General features: G+C 48.0%; 1 protein-coding gene across 1 annotated transcript in view; it reads left to right on the top strand.

Moving 5' to 3' along the window:
* LOC144821695 (uncharacterized) overlaps positions 1 to 13,326 on the top strand; it is a 130,488-nt gene that overhangs the window by 91,112 nt on the left and 26,050 nt on the right. The window contains exons 7-8 of the mRNA XM_078678913.1: positions 8,603 to 10,409; positions 10,902 to 10,952. Coding sequence (XP_078535039.1) covers positions 8,603 to 10,409; positions 10,902 to 10,952 — 1,858 coding nt within the window. The remainder of the gene's footprint in view (positions 1 to 8,602; positions 10,410 to 10,901; positions 10,953 to 13,326) is intronic.

The following is a 13,326-nucleotide window of genomic DNA, read 5'->3' as shown; positions in this document are numbered from 1 at the left end:
CAGATAATCAGGCTTTGCCCTATAGAGGGTGACCACGCATAGCATACGGCTATTGTTTGGCCTGATGAACCCCATGAACCCTGAACCCTTTGCTTCAGCAATTGTTTTGGCCGCTGAAAAGGCATTTGACTCTCTGGCATTGGGATACATGTTCACTGTTCTGGAGATGCTGGTGATGGGCAGGGGGACCAGAGAGTGGTTCAGGCTTCTCTATGCTGATCCCACTGCACGGTAAGTAAATGCTCTATGCTCCACGCCTTACCTGATCACCAGAGGTACATTGCATCGCCCCTACTGCCTGCCATAGCAGTGAAACCTTTGCTGTATATTTTCAGAGAATTACACTAGGACAGGGGCATATGCAGGGGAGGGTGTGAAACGTTCAGCTCATTATATGCAACTGACTTCCTGCTGTTTGTCAAACACCCAAAAATTAATATTTCAAAACCCAAGCAGAGCAGTTTTGAGATTTGGTAATATGTCCGGTGTTCACATGAATTGGCGCACTCAGAAATATTCTGGCTGACACCATGCACCACGAGATTCCATCAGGACTAACCTTTCGTAAACAGATAGCTGTGCTTTATCCAAGGATTAGAATCCATACACAACCATGAGATAGTTGTAAGAGAGAATTATGGCTCAACGTTCACTAGACTGTTAGACCAAATACAGAAATTGATTAAACTGCCACTGTTGGGAGCTGACAGGAAACCCATTATTAAAATTATTGTTCTTCCTCAGCTGCACTATCTGTTGTGCAGCGTACAATTAATTGCCTTTATCCTTTGTTTAAGCAAATTAGATCTTTCCTGTTCAGACAAACCTGGGCAGGCAAACGGCCCTTAGTGGGGTGATATATATTAACACTGCTTTAGGATAGGGATGAAAGTCAGTGCCAGATATCACTCAATAGTAGTATTATGTAGCACAACCTCAGCACATCAAATGTTGGTTTGGAACAGGGAAGATTCTCCCGCAGGTACAAGTTGACAGTGAAATAGGAGTCCCAGTTTCACTAGAAGCAGGAATATTGGTGAATATCAGTACAGCCTCGGAATAGAGGAACCCAGTTAAGTGTAGGGTGCCAGGCTAGTTTACGTTTGTGTGATACTGTGGCTTTGACAATAGGCACTTACCCGAAATTCAAATAACCTGTAAATTACTAAACTTAAGATCGCCAAACTGGGACATTTATATTAAAAAAACAAGCATTTGCAATGCAATAGGTCTCGCTTTCACGCACGTTTGAGCTATTGACATTGCAAATAACAATAACTTTTAGTTTTGTTTTTGCTTTAAAACATAAATAAAAGACATTCTTATTTACAATGCTAATAGCTTAAACTCGAGTAAATGCGATACCTATTACATTGCAAATGCTTGTTCTTTCAGTGATCAGGCCTAATTGTGTTACCAATCCGACCCCGGAACAAAGCCCATGCAAATTTCTTGTGTCATAACCAGTGGACTAATGCAGTTGTGCCCTGCTGCAGAATGAGCAAAAAACACACCCGAGTGGGCTGGGTATGCTCAGACGTGAGTCCCAGGCTCTCCACACCACTGGAGTCAAGCTATCCAGGCTGATGAGGGTTGATAGCCAGAAACCGGTCCTTGGATGCTTGATTCCGGTCTGGGAAAGACATGGCTTGGTAGTTCGGACTGGACTGTTCCCATGAGGCACAGGGTCAGAGCTGATTTGCATATAGCCAGTGTCTTACCCAGGGTGGTGTGGAGTGCAAAAAAACGATGGATTTAGGCCCAGATCCTTGTACTGGGGTGAATGTATGACATTGTTCTACATTCTGTCCATCAACTGTGTTTTTTGCAATTTTCTGCTGCAGAATGAGGCCAGGTGCACCCGACGCTCCTTGTGTCACAGAAGTTCATAGACTTGAGGCTGATTTAGACCCCTTACGGGTCTGTGTTCTGCCCTGGGCATTACACGCATCACAAATACTCCATGAGCCCCCGGCCTAGCGCTTGGTATTAAAAACAGCTATAATTATGCTGCAGTGGGGCCTTTACCGCCTGAGCCTGGTGCCACTGCACTTGCTTTACTGACAGTTTAAAGACATTATGAGGATAATACAGATGCAGATGTAGGGTACCTGGTTGTGTTTTTCATCCAGTATTAGAAACACTCATCATATTGGTTTATTACATGAATAATCTGGGTGTGGTGCAAGCACCGTTTCGTGAGGGACGGGTTATAAATGCATTCTAGGATGTGTGCTTTGTTCTGAGGAATGAAAGGTGGAAGGAGAACGAGCGCGTTATACAAACAGCCTGCAGTTTAGTTTTGTTAACAGCTTCAGTACAGATACATGTGACCCACCACCTGAGGGAAGTTAGGAGGGCTGGTAATCCTTGAACAGGCTTTGAACGCTAGATACAGTTTCTCATTGAAAGGAAAAGCGTGCCTTAGCACTCAATGAAATACAAATACGTTATGGAACTCAGCATGTTGTTTTTATAAAGAAATGGGCATTTTGCAAGTCAGGTTTTCTAATAATAGACGCATTACAACATATGTCACGCGAAGCGTGTTTACAAGCTAAGCTGTTTAAAGAGAAATCAATAGGTGATGAAAAGCGCTGGCTTACTAGACGAGGATTTACTGACTATACATGACATTTTGATAATTGTATGGGTGTTTTGGACAAGCACTGACTAATAACGAGGCGTGGAACGCAGGCGAGAGAGGCGGGCTCTACTTTGATAGGCAGGAACCTGCGAAGTTTCGGGAGATTCCCCGCCTCTGTAGCAGGCTAGCGGTGACATAGCTCCGGAGCGCGGCACCTTGGAGGCAGAGGGAGATCAGAAGAAAGCAGGGATTCCGGGAGTGATGGGGTTCCTGGGAGAGAGCAGGCAAGGCATAACGGTGCGAGGAAGGTTCTTCAACTTACAGAACATCCCGTAGCAGCGCAGCGAGAAAAGAGCCTGGTGAGTGGGGGGGGGGGTGTGCGCGTGTTTGGGTGTAGCTGTGTGTGTGCGCGTGTGTAGCTGTGCTTGTATATATGTGTGGCTGTGTGTCTGTTAGCTGTGCGTGTGTATATGTGGGGATGTGTGTCTGTATGCGTGCGTTCTGATGCATTGTGCCTGCGTGGGTGTATGTGTGTGTGCGCGCGAGTAAGAGAGGCGAGAGGCTGACTTGATGTGAATGTGAGACAGGAGATGTGCACGGCGCCGGGCGTGCGCGCCCACGAGGTGAAATCGCCATGGGCTTGCGCGTGCACATCCTCTGTCTCTCATTCCCGGCAAGCCGACAGCAATAGGTCTTTCGCTGGACAGCGAGACCTAAAAAATAGATTCATGTCTCTTCACAAGTTCAGATCCACCTGGGAGGTGACTAGCCTGGATATGTTTCTTTTTTTTTAAGGTTCCACGTACCTGTAAATCAGACACTCAGTTGTTGCCAGATGAACCAAAACCTTTGAATGCATAAACCAAGGTCATGCTGGCACTTGGAGCAGGAAAATAGTCCTCTGAGTTATACAGAGACACTAGTGGCTTTGGGATACAAGTCCTTGTGCCCCCATAGACCTGAGAGAGACAGAAATATTGCGATCACGGAAGAACATGGTTGTTCAGCTATTCACATGCCATAAGTGTATTATTACACTCAGTAGGCTGAGGCTGGTACATTTTAAATATTTAGCTCAGATGTGTTACACACCAGGATTATTTAAGTTAGGGCTTCAAAAAAACCAGAACTGTTGCAGATGTGGGTAAATGGGTGTGGTCTTTATCACTCTGGCTTGACTGTGCCCAAGCACTGCAAAATATTGGAGAGAATTATTTGCGATTCTCATAAAAATAATCGATCTGATGGTGGTACTGACACTTCTGATGGTTTTGCTGGGATGATTGAAGATGATGGTGCACCCGACACTTCTGAAGGCCTTGAGTTGGATCAAGATGATGGATCTTATAGTGGAGCCGACGCATCGAACGCCCTTGCTTGGATGAATGAAGATGATTGATCTGATGGTAGAACCAATGCCTCTGATGGCCTTGCTGGCATGGATCGATTTGATGGTGGAGCTGGCTCCTCTGATGCCCTTGCTGGGATGGATGAAGATGATTCATCTGATGGTGCAACCGACGTCGCTGATGGTCTTGGGGGATGGATCAAGATGATAGATCTGATAGTGCACCCGATGCCTCTGATGGCCTTGTTGGGATGGATCAAAATGATTGAACTGATGGTGGAGCCGGCGCCTTTGACACCCTGCTGGAATGGATCAAGATGATTGATCTGATAGTGGAGCAGACATCTCTGATGGCCTTGCTGGAATGGATCAAGATGATTGATCTCATAGTGGAGCTAACGCCTCCGACGTTCTTGCTGCGATGAATGAAGGTGATTGATCTGATGGTGGAACCAACGCCTCTGATGGCCTTGCTGGGATGGATCGATTTGATGGTGGAGCCGGCGCCTTTGATGCCCTGCTGGAATAGATCAAGATAATTGATTTAGTGGTGGAGCCGGCGCCTCTGACGCCTTTGCTGGGATGGATGTAGATGATTGATCTGATGGTGCAACAATGCCTCTGATGGCTTTCCTGGAATGGATGAAGATGATTGATCTGATAGTGGAGCCAACGCCTGTAGGAGAGTAGAATCTGCTTACTATGGTTACCTCGACTTTTTGCTGGTGTTTCACTGTTTGTCGACCTTAGTCTGGCTGGGGCCCTGCTAACCAGGACCCCAGCCTAGCTACTTCCTCTCTAAAATGATTGCATGTACTTTAGGTACACTCCAGATTGGTTACTGGGTTACCCTTGTGAGTCCCTAGTATATGGTACCTTAGGTACCAAGGGCATAGGTACCCCAGAGTCCTACCAGGGGCTGAAGCATGTATTATGCCACCCCTGGGAAGCCTTCCAACATGGCACCACAGGACTGCTACTGCAGCCTGGGTAAGGTGGTGCATGCACCCCGTACTAAGATATAGGTTACCTATATCTACCTTTAATCACTGACACATATAAACCTTTCAGTCACTCCTATGGCAGGCCTTATCAATCCTGAAGGCAGAGTGCCTGGTTTTGTGTGAGAGGATGCCCATGCATGAGCAGGACCCCTTCTGCGGCTTTCGGAATCTATTCTCTGTTGCTGTTCTGTGATGCAGCCAGACCAAATACTCAAGTGCATTGTAACCTTGCGGTAAATGCTAATTTTGGAATGGCTGCATGGAAGCATGTTGTGTTTGGTGTCAAACACTTTGGAATCCTACCCCCCACCAGTCCTGGCGGCGGGGGTGGAATTCCACCCTTCTAGAGGGAGAAGACATGTACACACTGGTCTGCCCGGTAATAGTTTAAACGAGCCCTGGCATCACAAAATGGATGCCACCGACACAAGTCTGACCTCCTGATGCTGGAGGAAACTCCGGCAGAGGAGGCCTGGACAATAGCTTTCCTGTCACTGGGAGGTGTAACCACCTCCCAGACAGACTTTAGTGTACTGGGGCTGGGTGGGGGCACTCAGAGAGTGCTTTTCAGACAGTGCTGGGGGCACACTTGGTGTCCCTGGGCATACCCCGGTTCAAACCGGTTGCAGGGGCACTCAGCCCCTGCTCTGGCGCGCAACTGGACACAGGGAAAGGGGTGTAACCACCCCTCTTCCCAGACCCTCCCATAGGTGGGTCCCCAGAGTATGTCCAACCCCTTTCTTCAGTGTAAGTAAGGGACCCCTGGCAACAGGACTTTAGATTATACCTGGACGAAACTCTGAAGCTGAATCCTGGAACTTCGACACACTACTAGCGACTAGAGGGCTGAAGAATCTCCCTTGGGGTCAAGGAGTGACTCCCCTGTTCAAGCAGGCACCAAAGAAGCATCTTGGCGGTCTGCAGTTCCGAAGCTCCCGCCTGACTCCGAAGTATTGCGACTTAGGACATGGACTTCCAGACTTCTCAAGAGGCTGACACAAGATCCCAGCAATGCTGAGATCCGCACCCCTCACGAGTGACGTGGGACCGGAACTCCTGGACACCGTGCACATTTGCTAGTGCATCAACTTCCCGAGCTTTCCCGAAGTTGTGCATTGGGCTACTTGTAGTCCCAGCCCCGAGCACCATCTGCACCAAAGATTGTGGACCTGCACTCCACGAGTGTTCCGTGACCCCGCTTCTAGCGTTTCTGCTCGAGGCCCCTTCACGGTCCCTGGTCCGTCGACTGGTGGGTCCCCTAAAAGGTAACTCTACTTTTCCTTGGGCTTCCCTGGTTGCTCCAGATGTGCCTTGACTCCCCACCGCATGGTGAGTCCCTCAGACCTTGCTGGTCTGCACCGTAGCCGATTTCTACTTCCTGCGTGGGTTGCTGTTGCCAAGGCTTGTTGGGTCCAATCCGGAAACCGACACCGCAGCACTCGACATCATTCGTGGGACAGCTCGAATCCAGCACCTGGTCATCATCCATGCCTCCTGGTCCTCGTGGCTGAAGAGTCAAGCATCGGCGAAATTTGGAAGTCTTGCTATCGCTTGAGGACGTTGTTATCCCAGTTCCCGTATCTTCGGAGGGAGTACACCTATTTCGGCCCCTCGGGATCGACCCTGTTGCATTAGAGGGAGCACGCTCAAACATCGGCCCCAAGGAATTTTCTAACACTGTATCGTATCTAGTTTGAGTTACCGTTGACACGTACTTTAGCAACTTTCTGAATATCTCTTATGACCGTGGGATACATTGTGTGAGGGCACTTTTGCCCCTGATACTGTGGTAGGCTTCTGCCGGGCGAATTTTGGGCGTGGCCTAGTAGCATTGTCTCGCTTTGGACCTCGTAAGATTTCACAAATTTGCATTAACCAAAAAGATAGCCCCGGTTGTTTTTTACCTACTGTTTAGATTGATTATTTGAAAATTGAAGAAATTCTACGCTTCTACAGAAATTGTATATATCTTTCCTAGCGCCCTGACGAAGGAGCTGTGGATACTTGTCCTTTCCGAAACGCGCGTCGGCGCTTTTTGCTTGTATAATTTTGTTCTTGTTCTTTGTACTTTGGTATTGTAATTTGTTATATCTGTGCAGTGTTGTGTAATTGTACTTGGTGGTGTGGTTGCTTCTGAGGATGTCTGGTTGTTTGAAGTTGTTTGGGGGCTGTATGATATGTCTAATTTATTAAATTGTATTGTATATATTTTCATGAAAAAGCTACTATTGATGGATAAAAATAAAAAAGTGATATGTTTTTCAAATAAATATTCTTGCGTGGGACAATGTTGATATATAGAAATTAATGGATATATTACCTACAGATTAATCGCTTTTTAGGAGAGGTCTTCCTGTTTTTTGTTGGCATTTATTCCCTGCTTCCTCTTCTTAGTATTATTGTATTCAGGGACACTCGCTTGTTCTTGAAGAATCAAGCTGCACCTTCTTCACCCGACATCGTTGGGCATCCGCTCATCGCCTTCCTAGTCACTGGCAAGTGACCCAGCCTCTGTCCCCTCTGCCTTCAGGTTCATCTCACCGTTGATCCAGGTTTGGGTCTACCTGGACACTTTCCACTTGGACGCCAGCAGCACTTTGCAGCAGATTGCAATTGAAAACGACGACGAAACCCGTCACGAAAAGACACCTATGCACCGGCTTCCCTGGGGAGGTAACTCGAGTACTCCGGTGCTCCCGTGGGTGTTGACTCTAGAACCTCCTAGTTCTAAAGGGGTTTGCTCCAAGTCCTCTTCTAAGTGTCCTTTCTCTTTAAATTTCCAACCGCGACTGTCCCAATAGAAGCTAATTGTGATTTGCGGCTGTGTTTAGACACTGCAAGCTTCCCCCGTGGGTCCCTTGTGTCACTGCCTTCGGTGGTTCCTGGTGGCCCCAGCGTTTCTACAGGCTCTATGCCTTGTCTCTGACAGTCATGGTTCTTATACCACTTTCTTAATATATGGTTTGGTACGCCCCTAGGGCTCAACGTATATTGTGCTAATTTACTGTGTGCTAAATAAGTTTACTGAATGTACTTTTGCCTCTAGCCTCATAAAGAGACTAGAGTGATGTGTTTAGAATAAATACTTATATTTTATATATATATACCTGGTGTGGTTCTCCTTTCATTTGGTCATTCATGAGATTATAGACTGGTAAAAGAAGCTGCTTTACATTCCTTCAAGACTTAGCATGAAGGCTGCTCTCCACAGCTACCACTAGGATAGCTTTCTATAAAGGTTGTCTTAAACCTAATCATCCATAAGGGTCGGTTGGACTGGTGCAAGGTGCCCACTAGAATAGTGGACAGTATATGCCAGGCCAACTTCTCACAACGCCTCTGATAAAGGAGATGTCTGCTAATAATAAGAGCTTTGCCCTGGTGCTTTTATTTACCTAATGATAAATATCTCTAGCCTTGGAAGAGGGACGCTTGCATCCTTCAAACTCTGGCTGGCGTTTATGGTATTTTCCAGTCAGAAAATGGATAGTCACGTCATGTTGCTGGTGCTCCCCTCCTCCCCAAGGATCGAAGCGACTCTTTGAGACAATAGCTTCCTGCTGAGACCCTGAGCTCAGTCTGGACAGGAAGCAAGGGATGGCCTGCCTGCGTAAAAGAAAGGAGGATAGGACACTTTGCCTGGCAAATTTTGTCACAATTAAGAGCTTGGAAAACAAGAGCAGAGAGAAATTTGCACATGGCTGGGACTACAGCCAGAGTAAAGGCTGTGACTACAGCCAGAGTAAAGGCTGTGACTACAGCCAGAGTAAAGGCTGGGACTACAGCCAGAGTAAAGGCTGGGATTACAGCCAGAGTAAAGGCTGGGATTACAGCCAGAGTAAAGGCTGGGATTACAGCCAGAGTAAAGGCTGGGATTACAGCCAGAGTAAAGGCTGGGATTACAGCCAGAGTAAAGGCTGGGATTACAGCCAGAGTAAAGGCTGGGACTACAGCCAGAGTAAAGGCTGGGACTACAGCCAGAGTAAAGGCTGGGACTACAGCCAGAGTAAAGGCTGGGACTACAGCCAGAGTAAAGGCTGGGACTACAGCCAGAGTAAAGGCTGGGACTACAGCCAGAGCAAAGGCTGGGACTACAGCCAGAGCAAAGGCTGGGACTACAGCCAGAGCAAAGGCTGGGACTACAGCCAGAGCAAAGGCTGGGACTACAGCCAGAGCAAAGGCTGGGACTACAGCCAGAGCAAAGGCTGGGACTACAGCCAGAGCAAAGGCTGGGACTACAGCCAGAGTAAAGGCTGGGACTACAGCCAGAGCAAAGGCTGGGACTACAGCCAGAGCAAAGGCTGGGACTACAGCCAGAGCAAAGGCTGGGACTACAGCCAGAGTAAAGGCTGGGACTACAGCCAGAGTAAAGGCTGGGACTACAGCCAGAGTAAAGGCTGGGACTACAGCCAGAGTAAAGGCTGGGACTACAGCCAGAGTAAAGGCTGGGACTACAGCCAGAGTAAAGGCTGGGACTACAGCCAGAGTAAAGGCTGGGACTACAGCCAGAGGAAAGGCTGGGACTACAGCCAGAGCAAAGGCTGGGACTACAGCCAGAGCAAAGGCTGGGACTACAGCCAGAGCAAAGGCTGGGACTACAGCCAGAGCAAAGGCTGGGACTACAGCCAGAGCAAAGGCTGGGACTACAGCCAGAGCAAAGGCTGGGACTACAGCCAGAGCAAAGGCTGGGATTACAGCCAGAGTAAAGGCTGGGACTACAGCCAGAGTAAAGGCTGGGACTACAGCCAGAGCAAAGGCTGGGACTACAGCCAGAGCAAAGGCTGGGACTACAGCCAGAGCAAAGGCTGGGACTACAGCCAGAGCAAAGGCTGGGACTACAGCCAGAGCAAAGGCTGGGACTACAGCCAGAGCAAAGGCTGGGACTACAGCCAGAGTAAAGGCTGGGACTACAGCCAGAGCAAAGGCTGGGACTACAGCCAGAGCAAAGGCTGGGACTACAGCCAGAGCAAAGGCTGGGACTACAGCCAGAGCAAAGGCTGGGACTACAGCCAGAGCAAAGGCTGGGACTACAGCCAGAGCAAAGGCTGGGACTACAGCCAGAGCAAAGGCTGGGATTACAGCCAGAGCAAAGGCTGGGACTACAGCCAGAGTAAAGGCTGGGACTACAGCCAGAGCAAAGGCTGGGACTACAGCCAGAGCAAAGGCTGGGACTACAGCCAGAGCAAAGGCTGGGACTACAGCCAGAGCAAAGGCTGGGACTACAGCCAGAGCAAAGGCTGGGATTACAGCCAGAGCAAAGGCTGGGACTACAGCCAGAGCAAAGGCTGGGACTACAGCCAGAGTAAAGGCTGGGACTACAGCCAGAGTAAAGGCTGGGACTACAGCCAGAGCAAAGGCTGGGACTACAGCCAGAGCAAAGGCTGGGACTACAGCCAGAGTAAAGGCTGGGACTACAGCCAGAGTAAAGGCTGGGACTACAGCCAGAGTAAAGGCTGGGACTACAGCCAGAGTAAAGGCTGGGACTACAGCCAGAGCAAAGGCTGGGATTACAGCCAGAGCAAAGGCTGGGCACTGACAGGCCAATAGGGAGTTTATCAACTAACTGTAGTGTCTTTGTAGTGAGAATGATTTTGCATGCGCCTGTAGTTGGTAATCTGAATACATGGTTTTGTTACTCTTGAAAACTAAATGGTGTTAAAAAGTTTCTTGATTGTGTGGGGGAGGGAGTCTTAAGAAAGGTGTAAGTATACGCTTGAGGGCATGACCCCACCCCTCACGGTATGAGTAATCAGAAATAATGATATATCCTGATATTCAAACCTTAGTAAAGTAACGTTCTCGAATTTAGAAGAGAGTACAGAGAACTTTGAAGCTGGTAGAAATAAGTTAATATTACTTTTCTTTCAGGTGGTGAAGACTCTCAAAGAATTCCGTTTCTGTACTTTTCCTGAAGTGGCCCTAATCGCGCACTGGAAATCCTGATCCAGGAAGTGAAGCTGAGAACGCACTGTGCATCTTGACCAAATGGACCTTGTCCTGACCAAGTCATTGGGTAAACAAATGTATTTTCCGTAAGACCGCAGTACTCCAATCCAAAATATCTATTTTGAGAAGTTGTTTCAAAAATTCATACAGTTTTTGGGAAACGCCCTTTTCATTGCAGATGTGCAAAAGATGTTTCATGTGATGCAAGAGTCTCTATGTATCTCTGTGTCACAAACCTCGACAGAAGTTAGAGGAGTGCTGTAGAGAGTCAAATACGAGCATACATTCAACGACTGATGGGAGAGGAAGCTGAGTTGTGGATGGTGGATGCATACTGATGTACTATTCTTTGAAGAGATGAGCTTTCAACTCTTTCCTAAATTGCAGCAGCGTTGGGGCAGACCATATGAATATGGGGAGTTTTCTCCAGCTCATTGGTGTATAGATTGAACCTTTGTGGCTCTTTTTTCCACTTCTTAGTCTGCAGTCTGATGGGATGCTAGCTGCAGGTGTGCCAACAACAAAGACCAATATGGTCCGCTTTTGTGCAAGATATGGAGGGTTGATGGTAGTGATGGCTTTGTTAATGATTCAGCTGGTTTTGAAGATGGTGCAAGCCGGCATGCAAGCCTGGGTACACGCCTGTCTTTGTTTTTTTAGGTCAAGCCGGGCTGGGCATGCGCTGCTGGGAGGCATGTTGTATGGGAGTATGGCTTTGAAGCCCGCCCACTCTCGCCCATATTTTTAATTGACTTTTGTTGTTGTCCTTTGTAAACGCTGGCTTCTGAGTCGTTATTAGGTTTGTTAGTCCCTCCTTGGTGCAGCCTTTTCTTCATTTGTATCCTTACATTTGGTTCAAATTTATAACCATTAGTGTCCGATTCACTTGGTTTTAATGATCGTGGTCTGACCCTTTATTAAAGTTTTTTTGGGGGGATCAGTCTGCCATCTTTTAATTCACTATTCCATCAATTCTTTTGAGCACCATTTCACACTTCCAATACAAACCAGCTCCGCTGCAATTCAGGCGTGGGAGCACACCAGGGAGACATTCGGTCTCCTTGGTGGAACCCCATGAGGAAGCATGTCATCAACCATGTTGGTGAATGAGGGTTCTCTTTTTTAACGAAGGTTACTTCCCACTTTTCGCACACCCTTGCATTGTGTAGCTTCTTTCTTAGAGTTGGTATTAGGCTGTAAATTTTGGAAACATTATCTTCGTGTTTCATTTTGTACTCTTCATCACCCCTTCGTTGTTCTAGAGTTAAACATCTTATATTCTTCAAACTGTCTATATGGCTTTCATGCACTCACCCCAAGAAAGCAGGTGGAATCTGCAATAGTCTTTGTTTTTCCTTTCCCAAGTGTGATCTCTTCCTTCAGTTTGAAAACTCCTTTCAGTGCCTCCTACTAATTCCCTTCACATTTGTCTGTGTGCATCAACCATGTTACAGTCCTTCCCAAGACTAACGTATGGGGTTTATAGTTGTGGTTCTCATTTTGTAATGTCTTAAAATACTCTGTTTCAGACGCTCAGCAAATGAAGAAAAAGTGGAAAGCTTTGTTAAAGCCAACCCTTTTCTCTACCTGTTAGTATGGATTCACCTTGAGCACCTGGGCCCACTTTACCCTGGCCTCCCCCCCCCCCCCATCTAGGGTCTGTACTTCTCCCAGGGGCTACAGATCTTTTCCCACTTCTTGGGGTAACCTCTACTCTCATACACCACCCTCTCTGCTAGGTGGTACCAATCAACATTCGTAATCCAGTTGGATAGTTTGGGAGGATCCCGGGCCCCCGCAGCCGTGCTATGTTGCGTTTGGCAACCCCCGCAACTAGCATTAGCCATAGCTTTGTGTGCGCGGACCATCTGTCCTCCCTCATGATGCCCAGCAGAAGCCAGCGCGCCTCCGGTTGGATGTGGATCCCCAGAACCCTCGACATCACTCCTGCAACCCTTGTCCAATATTGTACCATTGGGCAGTCCCAGAGTTTATGGAAGAAAGTGCAGAGTGATCCGCATCCTCTACCACAGTGGTCCGAGTCCGCCCGCCCAAACTTGTGCTATAATGTGAAGGGGTAATACGCTCTGTGCAGGATTCGTAACTGGATTAGTCGGAATCTGGAAATATAGCAACGTCTCTCGGGCTCTGTATCGCCTCCTGCCAATCATCATCCTCCAGTAAACCATGCGATTAGCTTGTTAGCTTTTTCCTCAACATCATACAGTCGCCTCTGTGTGGTCAACGCTTGTTGGCGTGCCGCGTCCTCCTATGAGTCCCTAAGTTCCTTCTGTTTAAGGTGAAGCCGCCTGAGCAGCTCTAAGGCTGCCCGGCGCCTCCTGGGCTAGCTCCCGCTCCAGAGCATCAATCTTGCGCTCCAGTTCATCACACTTGAGCGACATTGCTTCCGTTGTACGCCCACTTCTGCTTGAATGTAGGGA

This window comes from Lissotriton helveticus, chromosome 2_2, assembly GCF_964261635.1.
Source record: "Lissotriton helveticus chromosome 2_2, aLisHel1.1, whole genome shotgun sequence".
Classification (NCBI taxonomy): domain Eukaryota; kingdom Metazoa; phylum Chordata; class Amphibia; order Caudata; family Salamandridae; genus Lissotriton; species Lissotriton helveticus.
The sequence above is the reverse complement of the archived record's forward strand: the minus strand, read 5'-3'. Positions and strand labels throughout refer to the sequence as shown.